This window comes from Halichoerus grypus, chromosome 10, assembly GCF_964656455.1.
Source record: "Halichoerus grypus chromosome 10, mHalGry1.hap1.1, whole genome shotgun sequence".
NCBI lineage: Eukaryota > Metazoa > Chordata > Mammalia > Carnivora > Phocidae > Halichoerus > Halichoerus grypus.
In genome coordinates, this window is record NC_135721.1 from 38351041 (window position 1) to 38373236 (window position 22196).

The 22196-nt window shown below is 45.8% G+C and overlaps 1 protein-coding gene across 3 annotated transcripts in view; it reads left to right on the forward strand.

Annotated features, from left to right (window-relative positions):
• Nucleotides 1-22196, forward strand: part of REEP1 (receptor accessory protein 1) — a 103397-nt gene that overhangs the window by 65013 nt on the left and 16188 nt on the right. For all 3 annotated transcript variants that reach the window (XM_036076188.2, XM_078056333.1, XM_036076191.2), the window contains exons 4-5: nt 4455-4575; nt 7320-7433. In XM_036076188.2, coding sequence (XP_035932081.1) covers nt 4455-4575; nt 7320-7433 — 235 coding nt within the window. The remainder of the gene's footprint in view (nt 1-4454; nt 4576-7319; nt 7434-22196) is intronic.

Consider the following 22196-nt stretch of genomic DNA (forward strand, 5'->3'; position numbering starts at 1 on the left):
TTATTTGGATAATAGGCAGAATTCAGTTCCTTGTGGCTGTAAGACTGAGGTCCCCATTTCCTTGACATGCGCCTCCCGCTTCAGCTTCAATCCAACAATGGCATGTCAGATCCTTCTCATGCTTCAGATCTCTGCCTTCTGCTACCAGCCAGAGAAAGAGCTCTGCTTCTGCTTTTAAGGGATCATGTTATCAGATTAGGCCTACTCCCAATAATCCAATATAATTTCCCTATTTTAAAGTCAGCTGATTAATAATCTAAATTACATCTTCAGAATCCCCTTTGCCATGTGAAGGGAACATATTTGTGGGAGTAACATCAGGATGAGAAGGTCATGGGACCAAAATTCTGCCCACCACCGGAGGGCCTCTGATACCTGGTGTTTGGGTGCAATCCCCCTCTTCCTGATCCACGTGGAGGCCTCATCTGGCCCATCTTAGTGGGAGCTGTCCAGCGGGTTTATGTATGGGAAGTGAGGGTCTTGTCCATCTTCTGCAGGGAAGAGGTTGGGAACCTTCCCTGCCTGGTTTAGCCCACAGTCTGGTCATGCCCTCAGCCTCCTTTCTCTTTCCCCGCAAGCCTGAAGGTATTACAGGTCAAAGTTGTCTTCGGGCAGAGTCTTCCCACTCCTTCCTCCCTCTTGCTCTGGGAATGGCATGGAACAGGCTGATCAGACAGACAGTACCCTATTCCCCTCCTTCCAGGGACACGGACACCAGCTTGGCAGCTCTGCACTCTCTTTATAATGAGAGAGAGAGAAATTGAGAGATTGAGAGAGAGAGAGACTGAAGCTTCTGTTATTCCTGGAAGCGCCTTCTGGCTTCCTGGGAAGCATCTTTAACTTTGGTTCACTTCCAGGATTGGAGATTGCCCCTCCCCTTTATATTCCCTCCCTCCTCACTCCTCGCTCATCCCCACTGCCCTCTTTCCTCCACTCCCCTAGGGCAGTTCTCTCTTCATAGTTAACTTTTTTAAAACTTTCTATTGAATATAAACAGCATTCATATATGGTCACAGGAGACAGGATGGTGGCTTGTCCACAATATGGCAGCCAGCCATTTATCCTTGACCTTTTCACTTAGTTTTTTAATATTTACAAAACAATTTCACTTAGTTTTTTAATATTTACAAAACACTATATCATGTGGCAAAATGAAATTGAAACAATACACTAAAAAGTAAGGCCCTCCTCCCCCAGGCCTTCATTCTCTTTCCTCTCCCCAGGGATATGACTGTTAAAAGTTACTTGTGTTTTCTTCCAGAAATTTTCTGCACACATTAATTGCATGTGTTTTGACAATTTCATCACGTGTCCAAACCTTTTAGGAAACAGTTACCCCTAGGGAGTGTGAAGGCATAACATCAGAAGGGTGGGAGCCTGCACCTCCCCATGCACCCTGGGGCTGTGCACCTGTACCTGGGGGAGGCTAATACATCCTAGAGGTCAGGACAGTTCAAGGGCTTATCATCAAGGAATGAGCAGGGTTCTTCTCCACTTCTTGGGTGAAGGCTGGGGCAGCGGTAGGTCAGGTGGAAGGTGACTTGATTGGCGGTGATAGCATTGGTAGAGCCAAGCGAGCCTAAGGCCTCTGGGAAGTACAGGGTCTGAGTGGCTCAAATGGGAGACCCTTATGGTACCTGACAAGGGCCTGGTCCTGGGGTGATGATTCCAGGGACAGTTTGAGATCATCCCCCCAAGTATACTGTTGTGTGTGTGTGTGTGTGTGTGTGTGTGTGTGTGTGTGTGTGTGTGTGTGGTGGGGGAAGTGTGGTGTGGGGAAAGGGATTATAGAATATTACCATGTGTGTTTGGGGGCTGCTAAAGGAATCCTATATACCCACTTGATTGTATATCTTAGGTGTATGAAGTCTACTACTGATGTTTTTGCTTTTGGAAAAGGGACTAAAGGTCTGGGATGGGAAGAAGACTCTTTGTTGTATACTCTTTTGGATATTTGAATTTCTAAAATGTTATGCATGTATTACCTATTAAAAAAACATCTTTTACATAAGCAATAAAAGTGGTGCTGTGTGATAGATCCCTTGGGATTATGTGTGTATCTTGTATTGATGCCTGAGCTTGCTAGATTCATTTGCTTTCCCCCTGGGGTTGGTAAATAGTTGTTCTCAAGACAAAATTTCCTTCATTATTAATCACTGGAGGGTTCCAGTGTAGGAGAATCATGCCTCTGTTCCTTCAGCCTCTTCTCTGGGGTGGCTGTGAAAATTAAACAGTCTTGACATGACAGTGTCCTGAAGTTGCTGAGGGAATATTCGGGAAGAGCCTGCCAGAGGCAGAAGGCAGCGGACCCGGGACCTCGATGAGGAAAGCAGAGTGGGTGGAGCTGCTGATTTGGGGGTCTGTGTGAGAGTTGAAGGCTCTGAACTGACTTGCCAGAAATCGCTCTTTATTTTCAGCTGCGTTATGGGGGGAGACAGGGTGAGTGGGAGGAATTTACTTTTCTGAGTCTTCAGACTAGCACAGGTGTCCTTTTCCCTCAGAGCATCATGTTTTAAGGGTACCCGCGATTTGTTTTAATCAGGTATGGTAAGACACATAGACTCAGAAATGGCTGTCTTGAGGGAAGAAGTTTGTTAAACTCACAGATCCCTAGAAACAGGAGGCACAGCAGGTCAGTCAAGAGGCAGAGGTAGGAAGTGTGGGCAAGAACCTTTATGGTGGTTTCCATGGAAGGAACGGGCAAGGCGGGGTAAACATGTTTGGGATCAGCTAGTCTGAATAATTTCAGTGGGCTCTGGGGTGTTGGGGCTGTTGCTTGGTGGCCGGTCCCTGGCCCTGGGGTGATTAGAGCAGCTGGAGAGTGGCCCAGAGTGTGAGAGCTCATAAAGGAGGTGTTTGGGGTATGGGCTCTGGATTGGTTGGTTTGCATATGAAAGGCTTGCTTGTGGGCTCGTTGTTTCCTATCTTTAGGAATTGGCTAACCCAGGGAGGGGCAGTCTCTCCAGAGTCAGGAAAGTCCCATGATGCCAAAGCATCAGAATAAAGAAAATAAAAAACATGGCATTAGTACACAGCAGGACAGCCAAATACCATTGCACAGGTTGTACATAGCACAAGATATCTGGCCAAGGTGGGAGGTGGGGCTGAAATTCAAATGAAGCCCCGTTCACTAGTCCCACGCTCGCAGGACTACGTCCAGGTGAAGGGGCTGGCTTTTTCTTACACATACAAAGGCACCGCGTGGGCTGGCAGAGGCCCATTGTGACACTTGTCTCAGGTTGCTGTTCTATGTCATTTGTGATTATTTGATCAATCTCTGTTTTCCTGCTTGGACCATCAGTTCTAAGGATGCGAGACACTCTTATCTGTTTCCCACTAGACTGAAAGCTCCAAGAGAGCAGGGATCAGGTCTTCTTTATTCACCATTGTGTCCTCAGGGCTCAGCACAAGCTGACACGTGTTGGTGCTGGTACGTGTTTACATGATGAATAAATGAATAGTACATAGGACTTCTGACTCCAGAATTGTAGGTTACCTGCACCCTGAACTCTTCTCTTGGCACCAAAAAGATCAAGTTCTGTTCACCTAGCATAGAATTGATTAGGGTGAGTAGCATCCTCTTTGCTGGCAAGAGTTGGGCTCCTGTCCCTGCCTCTTTTGGGACCGAAAAGACAGCAAAGAAGGGGAGGCTTTTTATTCTCAGTCTGGAGATTCTCTGTCAGCTCCTCCCTATTCCAAATCCTCCAGGGGTTTGTGCCTTCTTGGCCACCGCTGAAGAGTGAGTGACTAGGTGTAGGGCACAGAAGGCCATGGCCTTCTGAACCTGCAGGCTGTGGCTGGAGCCCCGGCTCCAACCTGAACAAGTGGAACCCTGCAGGAAGCCCCAGGGGTGCCAGGCATGGCCATAGGGTGATTGCTGGAGAGAAGCTGGATCCCTGGCTTGCTCTGACAAAAAGAGAAAACAAGAACCTGCTTTCAAAAGAAGCCTTGGTTGCGGGGGCAAGGGCGAGGGGGGGCGGTTGCTGGCTGGCTGTGACTCTTGATCTTGGGGTTGTGAGTTTGAGCCGCATGTTGGGTGTAAAGATTGCTTTAAAAAATAAAATCTTAGGGCGCCTGGGTGGCTCAGTTGGTTAAGCGTCTGCCTTCGGCTCAGGTCATGATCCTGGAGTCCTGGGATCGAGTCCCGCATCGGGCTCCCTGCTCAGCAGGGAGTCTGCTTCTCCCTCTGACCCTCCTCCCTCTTGTGCTCTCTCTCAAATAAATAAATAAATAAAAATCTTTAAAAAAATAAAAAATAATAATAAAAAACAAAATCTTAGAAATCTTAGAAAAAGGAAAAAAAAAAAAAAGGAGGCCTTGGGCTTTTGCTCTGTGTTTACACTTCACCGGGGGCCTGCAGCTAGGTGCTGGCAGGAGAGGTGTCTGTGCTGCTGGGTCTCAGGGCCGTGTTGCCGAGAACCTAACCGAACGTGTATTTTCTCATCTCTCTCCAGGTTTCCATTCTATTATGAACTAAAAATAGCATTTGTAGCCTGGCTGCTATCTCCCTACACAAAAGGCTCCAGCCTCCTATACAGGAAGTTTGTACATCCCACGCTGTCTTCAAAAGAAAAGGTAATTTATGCTGCTCAGCCTTTCATTCCTTCCAGCAAGTAAAAAATTTAAAAAGCGATCAGTAAAATGGACAGAGTGTTTTATTATAGGAGACCCTAGAGTGTCTATTTGCCTCCAACAATTTGTTCCTTCTAATCTTTTTTTTAATGTATTTTTCTGACATGTTTAGAAATGGTGGTGAAATCCTCAAAAAGATGTTATGTATCATTACTTGTTGAAAACCACTTCCATAAATTGAAACAAAAGACAACAAAAGATTCACTCATAATTCAACTCCCCAAACTGAATTTCCTTCCTTTCAACATGCTCAGCTCCTGTCCTTTTATAGATGTGATTTTTACGTAGACTATTAAAAAATACTTTTAAAACATACCATAGGAAAACGGAAGCATAAAGAGATTAAATGACTTGAACTAGTGCCCAGATAGCTACCAACAGACACTGGAAGATAAGAAATTTCTTGTACAGTGTTTGCTTTATTGTTCAGTGATAAATATATGCCTACCAATGGAATCCCTGCTATTTTGGTAATTATCAGTTGGTAAGTACTAATGATAGCAGTCATAAAATTTGTTTCATGGCTATTTACCTTTTGTATTTATTTTGCTTCGAACTACTTCACAAACATCTTTGCAAGGAAAATATAGATTTGTCTAATGCCAGAGATGGGAAAAACAAGATAGGGAAAAATTACAGGAAAGGGTCAGCAATAATTAAGAACTCAAGTAAGAATTACAACTTACATCTCTTAAAAAGAAATTTAATTCGAGCTACTTATAAGATAATGGCACTGTCTGTAAAATGATTTTTTGCTTAACATCTCTGCTGAACTTAATTTGCTGGATTTGCTTTCACCGGATTGTTCTTTTTTTTTTTTAAGTTTTCATACAATAATAAATGCATTACCTTGTCTTACTAGTTTGCTTTGATAACTTTGTTTTTTATGCATACCAGTCTATAAGTCTTTCTTAAAATAAAATTCTAAGTGTACCAAAAAAACCCCCCAAATACCAAAACATGTCAGAAACACTTAATATAGATACAATATTTAAATTCTGAGATCTTAAACATGTTTGCACATAACCCATTTGTACTTGATCTTCGTAAAGATTCATGAACACCACAGTACATAGAGATTAATTTCTTCTTTTGACTTATTGTCTTAGAACAAATTGCCAAGAGCATGATTATTGGGTCCAATATTGTATAATTCATTAATTATATTACATGATCTTCTAAGCTGATTGGGATATGATTTTTAACATAAAATAGGAGCACTGTAGATGGCTTTATATGTAAATTTCTATTGTTTCTGAAAGTTGAGTACTTTGGACTTCTTGGGGGAGGTTTTAGGGGAACATATTAATTGGATGAGCAGACTACTATAGACATTTCTGAGAACGCTTTTAGGAACTAGGATACAGCACTGCCTATCTCAGAAGGGTGGGTTTTGAGGAATGGGATCTCTCTCTTGACCTGGTTGTCAAATACCTACTCTTGGCACTTCCCTTTCCCCAGACGCTGGGCTTACCCTGAAGCCACCAATGTCATTTCCATTGAAGTGAAGGTGACTGACTCTTACGAGCTGCCAAGAATCCCTACCAGAGTCAGTCAGGGGTCACAATGAAAACTTAGTGTGGTGAATTCCTGGGGAAGTCTTAAACAAGGAATGCACAGGGGTTGACCCTCTCACTTGATACCTCAAAGCAAAGGAAATGCACTGATGTACTGAACTTCAAATGAGATCAAGGCCAAGTGTCATTGTATTACTGAACTCTGAAATGAGCTACTGTGATGTACAAAACAGCTGTTCTTAAAACAGTGACAACAAAACAACCCAACCCAACCCAAACAAAAAGAATAAGCCAGAGTTGATGCAAATTTGAAGTAAACCACTCTTTTGGTCCCTGAAGGAAAGAGACTTCAATCCTCTTTCCAACCTCCCTGCTGACCCTGGGGATATTGTTGAATGACTTCTCATTTCTGCTTTTATTTCATTATCTGTAAAATGATCTCACTTATCAACAAAAATAGCACTATCTCTTTCTGTGTCCTCATCTCTCCCCTTGATACCTACGTGGGAGGGATTTGGATATAGTATGAAATAGCTACAGAATAGTAGAATTTCAGAGCTGTCAGGGCCTGACCCCCTTGAGATAGGAAGATGACAGTGGTTCTCACTTATTGAAACCAGCCACTGTGCTAGATGCTTTTCTGGAATGGTCTCATGTAATCCTCACTGGGCTCCACGAGTTAGGTCCTGTCACTGTCCTCATTTTTCAGAAGGCCAAACACTTGCTGAGGCCTGACAGCCAGTTAGTGGCAGGTCTGAGGTTAGATGCTGGATTCTTGGTATTCTCTCCACCTTCAGTTCCTTCAGTGTCTTAGAGAGTGGCTGTGTGTAGAATGGCAGGATCGTCCACATCCAGGACCCCTGGCGCCTTCCTGGAAGGTTAGAGGACTTTAGGAACAATCCTAGGGTATTGCTCGAAGAAAACCTTCCTGGATCAGTAAGTTGCTGTTTTTTTGAAATTCCTCTTTCACTTCCCTGGATCTCTTCCATTTCCCTCCCTCCTCCTGTCTACCCTCCCCGCAAACACACACCCCACAGTGCCTATGACTTTTCAGTCCCAGCGAGAATCCGTGATTGGGCAAGCTGCCAAGCCCAGTGCTCAGAAGGGAAGAAAGAACAGAGCTTTATTTGAACCTTCCAACTCAGTGTGCCTCTGTTTATCCTTCAACAGGAAATTGATGATTGCCTGGTCCAAGCAAAAGACCGAAGTTACGATGCCCTCGTGCACTTCGGGAAGCGGGGCTTGAACGTGGCGGCCACGGCAGCAGTGATGGCTGCTTCCAAGGTACTCTGTGTGTGTGTGTGTGTGTGTGTGTGTGTGTGTGTGTGTGCGCGCGCGCGCGGGGGGGGGGGGAAGGGGGGGTAGCCTGAGCACCACAGCCGCGTGAGCATCTCCACCCCTCCAACCCGCCCTCCCACCCTGCTCATCACCCACGCAACTCGCATAGGACAGGCATAGGACCCATCAGTGGTTCCTCATCTTTTGGGGGTCCCTTTGAAAATCTGATGGAAAAATTGGTGAATCTTACCCCCAGAAGATTGTGCACACGCACACACACACACACACACGCTCACACACACAAATGATGTGTGCAATATTAAGAGGTTCCCAGAGCTCCTGAAACTCATGATGGGTCCCAGATTAAGACCTCTGAATTACTTGGAGCTTAAGCCTGGGGGAAAGAGGAAACGAAAAGGGAGGGAATGAGCTCTTCTCTGCAGTTTCCCAGGGTCACTGGGAGAGACCCCTAAACTCAAAATATAGCCAAGTGGGAACACGACCTGAGTGAGTGGGTGGCTCTATGCACACATGGCCCAGCAGACCCAGGGGGAGGAGCCCTGGGTCCCAGAGGAGGTGAGTGTTCAGACATGGAGGAGGAGGATGTGTGTAGTAGCGGCAGGTAGAGCTGGAAGACGTTTGAAGTAAACACTGGTCGCTTGGGACATTGGGATGTAGACCTCACTTCCTTCTCTTTCCATCCGGTCCCCTTCATGTCCTCTGTGGTCCTTCCTAGCTTCTTCTCACGTCACCTTCTCCTTGTCGTTGTATCAGTTTCTCATTGTGGGCTCAGCCCTGAAAAATTACATTGGTAGACACTTCCCCCAGAGGAAATCCAGCAGATTGCCTTGTGTTTCCTGGTGACAGTCTTTACCCCCAGTCCAAATGTGGAGGAGGGGTCTACCTTCAGCTGGGGGTGGAGGAGAGGCAGTTATACTAATGTTTGGGGAGACACACTGGCTGGGAGGTGAGTTGTATGAGCGAAGGGAAGCTGTATGTCCTAGGTGGTGACTGAGGGTTTTAGGCAAGGAGGGGCAGAGTTGTGAAAGGCCTTGGAAGAGGATGTTTGATATCGACCTTGGTGCTCCTTGGGCTCTGAGTGGATGGTTGGATGGAGCGTGTCGACAGGCAGCTGGGTCAGGGGACCGAGTCTGGTTTTCTGTGCCCTGAACCAAGAGAAGCACATTAGGAGCATTTCTGGAAGAAAGACTTACCCCTTGGGGCTGAGCGTTTGTTTAAAAAGTACCATCCACCTGAAGTCAAGGAGTTCTGCAGACAAAGGCTGAGAGAGAGAGAAGGAAACCCAAAGGGAATGATTCCTATTCAGAGAAGGACCAGCTCCTTCTGTAACACAGAACTGTAGTGAGGTGTCCCCCCTCCAATAGCTGCTGGCAAGGTGATGGATCCCAGTGAGTATCTTTGGAGGGGACATTCCGTTTTGGTATCCCAAGGAGATGTATCAGGATTTACAAAGAGCAGTGAATGCCGAGATCCTTCTGTTTGAGATGTAACCATTTTGTGCTTTTATTTTTAAGCTGAAAGATAAGAGAACTCAGAATCGCTAAATTCTTAATTCATCAGGCCAACTTTGCAACACAAAGCTACAGAAACCTTCTCCCGGCCTCTCTCTCTACCCCATCTCTTCTGCTTCTGAAGCCTGAAGGAAGATGGGTTACTGCTCTTTGCTCCGCTCAGTCACAGAGCGTAAATGTGATGTATTTATCAGGGTGGCTCAGGATGGGTCTCCTGGCCATACGGCAGCATGTGTGTAAATTTTATTCTGATGGTAATTCTGTAGGGCTGTCCTTTTCCAGGTCTGCCTCAAGCTGGAGCCTCCAGAGTCTTGATACCATCTTGGCCAACCCCTGCCAGCCCCTCAGACCACCCGGGGAAGCCCATGAGCCCAGGCCTCCGGCCAGGCACCTTACAACACCTAAATGCTGAAGAAGCTCCAGACAGTCTGAAACTTGCCTCAGGAAATAACTGCTCATTAGTTCTTTCTAGTTGTGCTACCATAGTGAGGGATTCCCGCTTCCTGTTGAATTTGGTTTCAAATGGGAAAGTTTTCTGCCTTTTGGGGGCTTTGCTTTTCCTCTCTAAATATAAATATCTTGAGAGAGAAAACACATCTTCTCTTCCAAAAATAATGCCCTCTATTTTTGAAACAGATGTGTACTTAAAAAGAAGAAGGAAAATCCAATCTGGCTGAGGGGTAAATCCATGGTTTCCACAGCAACAATGGATCACTCCAGTCAGGGGTCAAAGGATGATGACTCACCAGTGAGTCCAAATCTGGCTTTCATGTCCAAACCACCTGGGAAGCTTTGTTTTCATTTTTTAATAGATTCTCCGATGTGCTGATTCAGAATCTCAGGCAGTAGGCCCAATCTCTATTTTTAACAAGTTCCCCAGATAATTTTTAAACAGCCAGCTCTGTAAAGGTCACTGCCTGAGGCCCCTTCCAGAACCAGAAGCGCCCAGGTGATTAGGGTTAGAGCACTTCATTTGAACATCCCTGGGATGCAGAATTAGCTTCCTAGACGTGTTAATGTTGAAAATGAGAAAGTGAGGTACGTGTGTTTCATTTCCTTAAAACTTCATGCCAGTTGGGACATATTATGGTGGGAAGACAAATTCCTCTCCCTCTTTGTAAGGCTCCAAAGAGCCTAGCACAGTGCACTGCACCCAGCTGAGCCCTGAACAACCTTGGGATTCCCCTGGGGGGATAGTCAGAGCAATTTTGTGGGGGAAAAAAAAGAAAGACAGCCTGCCAAGTCACCCATGACTAGGGTGACCATATACGTTAATGTCCAAACCAGGTCACATCTGAGAGGGAAAGGGGTGCTGGAATAATTACACCAGGAATAGGTATACATGAGGCCTCTTCCAAGCAAACCGGGACTTAGGGTCACCCTACTCGTGGCTCCATTTAACAATTCTTGGGCCCTGCCTCTGTCCTCCCGGAAAACACCCTCAACTCACAAATCCGTTCTCTAAATATCTACTGTGTTTGGCCAAATGGACGCACAAGAGAGTGTGAGGTAACTGAAAGACTCTTACTTCAGACAGATTAGGGGTCAGGTGCCTGGATGAGGGCTCACTCCTCCCCTATCTTCTGCTCTTTTTTCCATCTTTTGAAGGCTCCCCAGAGGGGAAGTATGGAACTTAAAAGATCTTTTGGTTATGCTTTTGTTTCTTTCCTTTTTTTCTAATTGAAGTATAATCGACATGTAAGATTACATTAGTTTCAGGTGTACAACATAATGTGGCCACACTTTGAGTTAATCCCCTTTTTTTTCTTGTAATGCTGCGCCCTGAGCCGTGTCCCTAAAAAAAAAAAAAAAAAAAAAAAAAAGAATGTTTGCAGGGTTTTTGCATCATCAGGAAGAGTGAAGAAACTTTGTACACTATATTGTACCAATGTAAGCTGTTACTAATGTTAACATATTTTATCTTAGAACTGGAAAAACAGAAACAACACAATTACACATGGGAAAGTCCTCCCCAGGCCCACTAACCCCCTCCCTCTCCTAGTTTTCCCCAGGGTCTCATTCCTCTCTCTGGAAGTGTGGATGCATCTTTTCTTTCTATGAAAACTGCTCTGTCTCCTCCCTGAGGACACCCTTCTGTGGGACCATCTGTCTAAACGTCCCTTGTCTCTGAGTTGGCTCTGAGCCTAGATGTGGGGTGTTTCCTAGCTGGTAATTCCAGCCAGAGGGAAAATTGAGCCCCACTTTTTTTTTTAAGACTAGAACTGGAAATCTCTCTCTCTTCTTAAAAATAATACTCTAGAACCGGCAAAACACAACCTCACACACAAGAGAAACCATAGTAAGAAAAACCAATTGATCAGAAGTTGGAAAACGGTGAGGTGTCCAAGGCCACCCTATGGTTCTTGAACTTGGAAGCACATAATAGGTTTCTTCTACCTGCCCGGTTCTTAGACCTGGTAAACCAACCTTGCTTTTTATTTGTCTCATAACTTGAAAAATAATGTGGTTTTACTCCCCCTAGAGATCCTATCCCTAGAACAGTTCCACTGGTACCCATACCATTGGTAAAGTCACCTGGTTAAAAACACTGCTCCGGGTAGTGCTGATGTTCTGTGGATTCGGGATTCTTCTGCCCCAGATTGTGTGTGGGCTTTTCTCCCTAGAATCTGATATTTCCTATTATATCGTTAGCTTCTGGAGATGAGGGGCTCTAGATTCTTTTCCTTTGTTTCTTGCTTAGAAAAAAAACAAAACAAAACCAGAATAAAGAACCAAACAGTGCCTACTTGTTCAGTGTTCTGCACACATAGCTACTCATCAAACCTTGCTGACTGATCTGAAGAATAAACTTTTTTGATTCTCTAGTCCTGCTCTATCCAAGCGGCTTTTTACATTTGAATTAATTAGAAGCAAGTGCATTTAAAATGCAGTTCCTCAGTCATACTAGTCGCATTCCCAGTCCTCGGCGGCCATGGTAGCAGGTGGCTGGCACGGACGCAGAACGTTTCTGACGTCACAGAAAGTTCTCTTGGGCAGCACTGCCCCAAGCCGTCTCTGAAACCTCTTGGGTTCTCTTTGCCTTGTTTTCACCCCTCTACCTGCAGTGCCCTGGCTTTGACAGGACCCCTCCCTTACCCACTCAGCAGTCTGGGGCCTCTGTATATGAGGTTCACCAGCAAAATAGGGAGATGGAAACTCAGCTTATAACATCACCCATGGTGTTGCTCTCATTTCTCCAACGTCTTCCCTGGTCCAGCCCCACTCTCACACCATGACTCCATTTCCCCAATTTGCCCGCACAGTCAGCAGCCACCAGGGGATAACCAGGTCTTGGTTACAGCCCTAGCATCTGAACAGCTGGGCATGAGCCACAGAAAGACAAATTGTAGTGTTTTCCCACTCATTTTTTAAATTCCCACTCAATTTTGCCTTAAAAATAAAACTCTACGAAACAGTTCAGCATAGTTTTTTTTTTTAAAAAGTCCTCTCCCTATTATCCTTCTCTTTTATCCATCACTGCTTTATCTAAACCTCTTGCTTGAAAAAAATACTGCTTTTAAACCTCCATGAAACTTTATTTTTGGAACCAGAAGCTCACTCCCAGAAGCTCATAAGACTGGTGACTTGGGGCTTCTGGACAGACTGGAGTTGTTTCCTCTTGCCTTTGCGTTTTTTTCCCTAGCTACCTATTATATACTAATTAGTTGTAAACTACCTGTTTACAATGAATCAGAGGGCAGGTATTGATTTCCCTTTTATAAAACTTCCCTGTCTGGGCTCCTGCTCAGAAGGTATTTCCAAGGAACAAGAAAAGACTGCTGTCCCCTTCAGGTCCCTGAGTCTCACTTCACTGTCACACTCTCGGAGCTGAGGAACATTCCCGAGCCATTGTGCTAGGGTTACATCAAGTTAGCCTTCTTTCTTCTGTTTTAGCCAAGGACCATGTGACATAAAATTAATATTTAGAATTCACCACTGCAACCGGTTTTAAACACCAAGATTTATCTAAACTGTTATGGACAACGGCTGAAAAAATTTGGAAGTATCGCCTACCCTCTGGGTCTCCCACACAAAGTGACTTGCATCCCAGCTGAGCTTTCCACAACTTGTCGAAGCAGAACCACTCAAGACTTCCCGCCAGAGCGGGTCTACCATGTTGGCCTTCGTCACTCAACAGTCCATCTTCCTGGATTCCTCTTCTCCTGTGTTTCTCCCAGGACTGCTGCCTCACCTCACCGCACCTGGTAGATGGTTAGGGAGAGGACAACACACAGAAGATGCAGAGCCACCAGTCTACTGAGGAGGAAGGGCTGGGAACTCACGCAGATGTCTCTCGCCTCCTCTCTGTTCCAAGTTTCCCTGTGGAGGTGATATGTAGCTGGATGTCTAAGTGGGAAGAGAGAAGCCTGCCTGCTTACCTGGTCTCTGAGAGGAAGTCTGAGAAAGCATTTTTGAGATCACCTGTGAGCAGGAAGAGCTGCTTCTTTGCTGTGGTGATGTGGCACCTTCTTGGTCATCTCCACCTCCCTGACTCTTCTCTCCTGCTCGCTTCATTCCTCCTCCCGTAGCCACCCCCCTCCTCACAGCATTGGGTGGGATTTCTCCAGGACCCCACCTCATTCTCCTTTCCCTCCCAGGATCATCTCATCCTCTCCCTCACCTTCAGCCATCCCCCTGATGCACTGGTTCTCAGATTGACTTCTCTGCTGGGGGCTCAAGTACAGCGTTTCTGATTCTCTGCTGAACTTCTCCTCCCTTTGTCTCCTTGATACTTTTAGTCAGCATTTCCCTAACTCTGAATCTGCCCCTCCTCTTGTGTCCCATCTTTGTCTGATGACAATGAAATCACCATCCACCCTCTCAGGCCTTCAGGCTCCAGATTTCAGTCATCTTTGATGCTCCTCCTTCTTCCCACTTACTCTTCAAGTCCTGCCCATTTGACATCCCTTCCCTTTCTCCAGGCTTTCTTCCCCACCCCCTTCCTTTCAGGTTGGACTATTGCAGTAGCCAGGCAAGTAGTCACTGCTCCTCTCCTCTCCCTTGGTTTGAGCCCCATCCCAGCTTTTCCTCGTCTTGTCTCTCCTTACCTTTCTGGCTCCTCTTGTACTGTACTCACAGCACCACCTTCTGTCCTATTCTAGAAATAGCAACTCTGTGTGCTATTTCTAGACCTTTCTCTTTCCTCTCTCCTCCTATTGGTCCTTCATCTGTCCCTGTTGCCACCTGTTTGAAATCCTGTCCACCTTTCAAGGTCAAATGCCACCTTGTCCACGGAAACCTCTTCTGATTCCAGGTGGAACTTTCTCTTGCTTCTTGGTCCCCACGTGGCACTCTGTTGTGATCATTATAATTCATGTCTTACTAGTAGGTGCTCAGTCAATGTTAAAGGAATGAAGAACTGTCGTACATATTTTTAGCTGTGTCAGCTAATAGAGCAATGGTTAGCATCACGGGTGGGCCTTGGAGGTAAGCAGAGCCAGATTAAAAACTCCAGCTCCCACACTTACTGCTTGATCTCTGTGAGTCTCAGTTTCTTCACCTGCAAAATGGGCATGACCATGGTGCCTGCCACCAAACACTTATGAGACAGTGTACCTAAAGACTTTGCAGAATGCAGAGCTCATACTAAATGCTTAATAAAGGTTGCCTATTATTCACTTCTCCTGTATGTTGGTTTGATCTTGAGGCTGATCATTATTCTGTTGAGCAGAATAAAAGAAACGTCAGATGCTGGCATTGGGCAGCCATTTACAATTCAGCCTCTCCTGGAGAGGAAGCTGAGTTTCTCTCTCATGTGGATCTAGACTCTCTTCCCGTCTTTTCTCTGTGGTGTGGTGGTGTGAGCACAGTATCTGGTGCTACCTGGGCTCTTGTCCCAGTCAGCCTTGCCTGTGCTGGGTCTCCCGGGGCAAGCCACCCTCCAGCCCTCAAATTCAGGTCCCTCATTGCTCTCCACCCGACTTTCCATACCATTGTTTCCTCCTCCTCTTCAGCCTCCAGGTGAGTGGGTCCCTGGGGTCAGCTTCCAACTGTGAGCACCTGCCCTCCCCCAAGAGAGAAGGAATGTCAAACCTGTGGGTTGCTAGAGCAGGCAGGAGCCTTAGATGCCATCTTTGTCACCCCCTTACTTCACAGGACTGGACACTGAGACCCGGATGTTGAGGGGCGCACCCAGGGTCACACAGCTGGGAGATGCCAAGCTGGGTTCCCAGTGAGACTTTCTAGTTCCCAGTCTAGCATTCCCCGCATCACTGCAAGCACCCCCAGGCTCCTTCCCCAACCCCCCCCCCGCCCTTTCCCCCATGCTGGGCTGACACTTCCTGACCATTATGTGCTGGGGTCACATCACCAGTCCCCGAGAACCCATGGCTGAGTCCCGGAGAGATGACTGTCTGCCACTGAGAATTTTAGAGTCAGTCACAGCCCTGGATACTTCTCAGGTTGTCTGCCTGCTCTTGTGACCATTTTATATCAAATGTCCCTCAGAATGAAGAAGGTGCATTAATATGCATAAGGCAGCCAGCAAATGGAACCAGGGCAGGCTCCCTCTTTGCCCTGAGGCAAGGCTGGGGCAACACTTAAGTGCACGATGTGGTACATACTAGGTTGAAGGAATTTGGATCACAAATACATGTTACTGTAAGATCTAGTTCCTTTAAAGCTTCATCATTTATGATAATGTGGGCATATTTGCAAATATAACTGTAGCTCTACTTCTCACTAACAGTGGAACAAATGGGTCTTGGGATGCCCTTCCCCCTCCGACCCTAGTCCTTTCTCCCCCTCATTGTCCTTTGGCAACATCCCTCCCGTGTCCCCTCCACTCCCCGCTCAGGAAGAGGGATCCTCTACCACATCAACCTCCCCTCAGGACCTTTGCGTCTCCAAGGAGGAAGCTTGGACAAGGCAAAGCTTCACAGCTGGGACTCGGTGGTGGACTCCTACATGTGAGGGCAGGGACATCAGCTGTGTGTGGAGAGTCCTTCCTGGTGACCCCGAAACGCTATTGCCAGGGTGCAGGCCTGATTCAGATGGCCAGGCCACAGTATCCTTCCCCTTTCTTTCGGATGATGCAGCCCTGGCTTCACTCAAGTTCGAGCTCCACCAGGTGTCAGCCAGCTGCCCTCTCTCCCTCCCCTGAAAGTCAGCCCCACGATGTGTCATCTTTATCATTTGCTGCCTTGTGTGCATTTGTGTCTAGATGCCCCGGGCTAGACTGTGAGCTCCTTGGGAGTAGGAATCGCGTATTGTGTTTCATATTCATCTTTGTTCCTCTGTGGGGCTTCACACGGAGCTTTGTAAACACTCCCTCTGCATCCCCTGCGAATGGAGGAAGGAAGAAAGGAGTGAGTGAGCGAGTGAGTGAGTGAGTGAGAAAGTGAGCGAGTGAGCGAGTGTCCTAGGTGAAGACAGCATGGTGCCCTTCAACCTGGTTTTGTAGGCTTGGTGCCCATGGCTTTTTTTCTTTTCCCCTTTGTCAGGTGGCTCGACTCTTTCATTTTGTCTCCTCTTTGGACCTCAGAGAAGGGCAGGTAACCCCGTTGAGAGGTGTGACTAACTCCAAACCGATCCAGTCGGGTAGAGAGGCCAGCAGCCCCCTCTGCCCGCCACCAGCCCATGGTCTGGATCCGAGCCAGGTGTTTTTTCTCCCGGCACCTGTGTGTGTATGTGTGAATTAATCCCAGAGCCAGTCCCACTTCAGCATCCTTCCAGAGCCTCTTTTTTGTGTTAATTTGGTAGCATCTAACATGTGATTAACTTACTTGGGTTTTTTTTTTCTTCTTTGTTTAATGCCCGGAGAATGAGTTGAATTTGATGATTGATGCTGTTGTGGGAGAAATCCTATCTCGTTCTTCCGTTGTTAATCTAATGTTATGTCACAGTCAAGGCCACCCGTCTTCATCCAGCATGTCGGAAAGGAGCCTGCTTGGCGGCGATGTGGAGCATGTGTAGTTCTAGAGGTTAGCTCTGTCAGCGAGGTGGGTGGCCCTTTAGAAGGAAGCACTAACTCTCTTTTTGAATTACCAGTGGGAAATGTGGATATGCTGGTGGCTTTCTTATCAATTGCCTGACTCACTAAAACCTGCTGTCTTTATTCTCTTTGTCATCAGTTACAGGCATTCGATATCTGCGAAGGCTCTGCTGGAGCCTTCCCCTGTGACTTGGTGTGTGTCTCTGGTAAAGAGGACCTCATCAAGGGCTTGCAGCCAAGCTTAGCTGCCGTGCTGAATCTGGGCTCTGTGGGCCCTAATGGCAGGCATCCTGTTAGTGGTAAATTGTTTTACTTGGAATGCCAGATTATTAAAGGTCTGGGTTTTCCAGGAACACACCCCCTCCCCTGACTAAGAAAAACATCAAAATGGGCACTTAGCTGGCTCAGTCCGTAGAGCATGCAACTCTTGTTCTCAGAGTTGAGAGTTTGAGGCCCACGTTAGGGGTAGAATTTACTTTAAAAAAAGATAATTAAAAAAAAACCAAACATCAAAACATACAGAATTTGGTGTGTGTTGGCTAAGTGGCTTTCTCATTCCTTACCGATTGAGGGACACATTAAAGATCTCATATTAATAGAAAGTTCAGTGACACAGTTTACCTCTTGAAGTCTTATTTTCTAAGAGTTTTAGCTAGAAAATAAAGATTAAAGAATTAGGAATGGATTACCCTCCCTTGTCCCCAGGCACATCTGTGGGATTTCTGGGGGTTCTAGGAGCACCGATGAAAGAACCCCCAGGCCATATTGTGTTGACGTGCCCAGAAAGCAGCCAACTGGGTCTGTGAAAACAAACAACATGTAAACAAACAACAATAACAAAACTGGGTAGATGTGCTTATAACACTATAGGGAATGAAGAAGTCAGGAGTACAAGAGATTATAAGTAAGTAAGAGATTTGTTCTCATGGAAGGCTGAGTATGTCTCCCTTCCCAGTCCCATGATGACAGGCTTTGGAGAGGCTCTTCCAGAGGTGGGCTGGTAAGGACAGTGCTGACATGTGGTATGACAGCCCCAGGGACAGGCTCAGATGTACCTGAAGTAGGCTGACCTAGCATTCTTAGCTTTTCTTAGCTTTTCCTATGGCTCATATTCTAAACTGAGTGTTGGCTGGGGAGGAAGTTGATACAGGACTTTACACACACACACACACACACACACACACACACACACACACACACACACACACTGGAATCTATTCATCCATCAGAGTTGCCATGGGAGACCCAACTTTTATTCTAGAGATTTTCAAATAATTCTAGAATCCCTTATTTTGGAATTGCAATCAGAGCCAGATAATGAGCCACAGAAGAGGGTCATAGATTCCTGAACTCAGAAGTTTCCAGTTGGACGGGAATCTTGTTCAGTGCTTTAATTTCTCAATGAGGTTGCAAGGCTGAGAAAGACCAAGGTGAACTGGTCAAGGCCCCTCATAGCAGAGTTGAGTCTAAGCTCTCGGAGCTGGACAGTGAATACATTGCACTGTCTAGAGACACCACTTCTTCCTTCTCTGCTCTCGTTTATTTTTTTAAAAATAGTTCCGTGTCATTCTTTTTTGGTCCAGATGGCATTTGTCAGCATCACGCAAGCCCTGTATTTACAAAAATGGGTCCTCAAGGCGATCTTGGGAAAGTGCTATGAGTGTGCTGAAAATGAAATGGTAATGATTTCTTAAAGGTAATACACGTTTATGGTATAAAATCCTAAAAGCACAGAAGAGGGCATGCAGTGAAGAGTAGGTCGTACTCCTGCCCCTGTCCTCCACTGGCCTAGCTGTTTTCAAAGAAACCTGTGACCTTTCAGCAGGCACTTTCACCAATGCGTTCATTTGGCCATTAACCCAGTATAAGGGTGATAGCCCCATCTCCTTAGCAGACAAAACTGCACAGACCTCCTGTGGCACGGAATGAAGTGGCAGCTCTGAGTGCCGGGTGACTAAGAAATCTACTTCTCCTTCCACTTGGCCCCCATCTTCACCTACCCACGTCCTCCAAGGCCAGGTCATGTGTAGTCTCCTGTGGTAAGCCTGGCCCCTCTGACCTTTGCACCCGCCAGCCCTCTGGCATTTCTCATACACTCCTTGAGGACAGAGGTCGAGTCCCTGCTCCACAGGATGCTCCTTCAGGTCTGGGACCCTGGCCGATGCAGTGGGTGGAGGTGGGGATTTCCTGTTGCTGCACGTTACCGAGGGGATTGCTCAGTAAACGGCCGTATGTTCCTTCATTCAACTCCTTGACCCCTAATGTGTATCAGACAGAGTGGCAGACACCAAGGCTGCACTAGTAAATAAAACAAACAGTCTGGAGGGGAAGACAAACCAACAAACAATAGCAGTAGTTAAATATAATTGTGTGAGGTGCTACCGGGAATCCCAGACTGCACTGAAAGCCTATGTCAGGTTGCTGAGCTGGTCAGAGAAAACTTCACAGAGAAGTGCAACCATATTGCATTGAACCTAAAATGCTGTGGTTTCTAAGATACATTGTTATCTTATGTACCACTAAGGAAGAAGATATTGCCAAGTAAATTAGGACAGAATGCTTTTGCGCTTAGAATTTTTACTTCTACTTACCAAAAGGACTCTTTTAGACTAGTTTAGACATAGATTCTTCGTGTGTCACTTTTGTACATACATTAAAAGGAACATATAAGCACAGTCAGTTGGTTGAGGTCTTCCCAAACTAAGGTTAGACTCACTTTCTGAATCACTTTTCAGCCGAGCTCCTCCATATCCCTTTATGACCACACCGTATCACTCTCTGCCTTCCAGAGCACTGGTGATACAGAGCTCTTGTCTCTGCGATTTTCATCCACGCTGCTGATATCCATTCTGCCAGGTTGGATGCTGCCACTTTCTTGATCTTACCAGAGGTGTCAGTGGAATGTGTTTCAGACAACCAGGACACATATTTCTTCTTCAGGTGGTTCTTAATGGTTTGTGAATTGAACACTCAGTTCAGTTCAGTTGTCCAGTCCGTGCCATGAGGAATGACAACCAAATGCATTCATATGTAGATAATGACAGTGATAGATATCAAGGCAACAATAATTGTAAGACACACCACCATCTCAGAGATGAGAAAAATATATATGTCTTGAAATTGATGAAAGTCATTTACAAGAAGTCTAGGAGTAAGTGGGTGCTGTCATTATTCTAGTGAGGGAGTGATGTCAAGGCTCTGGATGGATGTTTCTATGAGTCTCTTAGTCACAAGATGGCAGCTCCACCATACTCAGAGGCAGAAAACAGGGAGCAGGGTCAGGCCTTTCTTCTCTTAGCAAGAGAAAATACCTTTCCTGGAAATCCCTTAGCAGATCTCCCCTTACATTGGGCAGAATTACATCACATAGCCATCCATCGCTACAAGGGGGATTGGGAAATCTGTTTGTTTTTTTTTTTTTTAAACATATCAAGAATGGAGTTGGGGATGACTTTTGGATGGTCAACTAACAATATAACCCACTGTGGGCAAATTCGTTTGAGATACAGTAAGTTAACCTGAAACACTGTAGGACCTCTCAAAGCCTTTAATACGGTAATGTGGCTCATTGAATTATGGAGAATATGGCATTAAGCTTTAACAAACTTAGGGGATCCAACTTTATTTTTGCAAAATAGGGAGCCCAATTTTGCAGAGTACCAGTGAATAATTCTTGGTTGTTCCCAGAATAATAAAATGGAGGTTCTTCAGAGCAGAGCCCAAGTGGCAGGGTGGATTGGGGTTTGTGGAAAGCGAATGGGAGTGAGGTTTGGAGAGGAGACTGAGCAGAGCTGAGAGGTTTACAAATGAGAGAACCATATCAATTCTAACCATCTCAGATTGTTTTGACAGATAAAGGCTAATTTGTTTTCGAGATCCTTGTATCCATGCCGCTGTGATGTCGCCTGAGTCAGGACTGTGTTGATACAGAGCTATTATTATCCCTTTTTCTTTCCTAACCTCTGCCACTTCCAGTCTTCATGATGCTAGTGATATTGGAGCTAGGCTGGCTGGCTGGCTTCTGGGAGTGGAACTGAGTGCTTTGCCAAAAAGGACATGTACGGTGTCCGCTGCTGCTTGCTCTCAGATACGTTGCTGAGCATTTGCAAGAGCTGCTAGACACATTGATGGAGTTCGTCCCTGGCCATTTATTTGGGCTTGGGGTCATGAAGCCCCTCCGTGTCCTTTTGGCCGGATGTTCTCTTTTGATTTTTTATTTCGACAGCAACTTGTGTGTCTCAGGCAACAGTATCCTCCTCACCATCATCATCATCAACATCACCATCATAACTGGCATTTTTTGAACACTTACTATGCATTGGGCTTTATAATGGATAGTGTATGGGCATAAACTCATGTAATCCTCATCATGTGGATGCTCCTTGGCAGAGGAGAATATTGAGGGGTGGACAGAGGTTAAGGTCACCCAGCTATTAGTGATAGGACTGTAATTTGACTCTAGTCTGACTCTAGAACCCTTGCTCTTAATCTTCACTTTCTGTAGCTTCTGGTATGGCAGCTCTGTGTGGTTATTTGTACATTTGTCTTTTTACATTTTGTCCGAAATCAAGCTGTATTTTTGGTTTCCTAATAACACCTAGCACACTGTCTTGCCCAGAGAACTTGTCCTTGATAAATAATTGTTGAACAGAAGTAATTGAACAGGAGGAAGACTGAAAGCGAGCCAGTGAGTGGTCTTTCTGGGCGTGAACCTAACACTGAATTACTCCATTGTCCATAGCAGTATTTCTCCCCTTTTCAGAGTCCGTTTTTGTTCTTTAGTCCTCTCCTTTCTTCTAAGTTCTCGATGTCCCCTAAAATGCTTCCAAGTGGGTCATTGGCTGATAGATTTTGGAGGGGATTATACTGGGCAGCTACTCCCACCTGGGTTTTGTGGCTCAGACCACCCAACTGTTAATGTCTAGAAGGTGAGCCCTCAGACCCCTTGGCCGCCATCATGCAGTGTGGTATCTGAGGCTACCAGGGGGATTTCCATCTCTTTTTTACATCAGACACCCCTTTGCCTGGATTTACAATTTGAATTGTATCTGTTTAATTATTTAAATAGTTTTCTTTTTTGCTGTTAGTTTCCTAGAGACGTTTTTATATCTTTGGTAGAACTGAACTTTTTCATATTTTCACGCATCTTTGTTTTATTCTGACGTTTCTTCTAGACCTGTCTGCAAGCTCCTTTTGTTTCCCCCCTTCCCCTTAACGAACTCATTCTGCATTTGCTCCTTTATCTGACTGGCTCTTTGACTAGTCACTTCTATGGACTGCTGTGCTTTGCTGGCCTTTTTCATT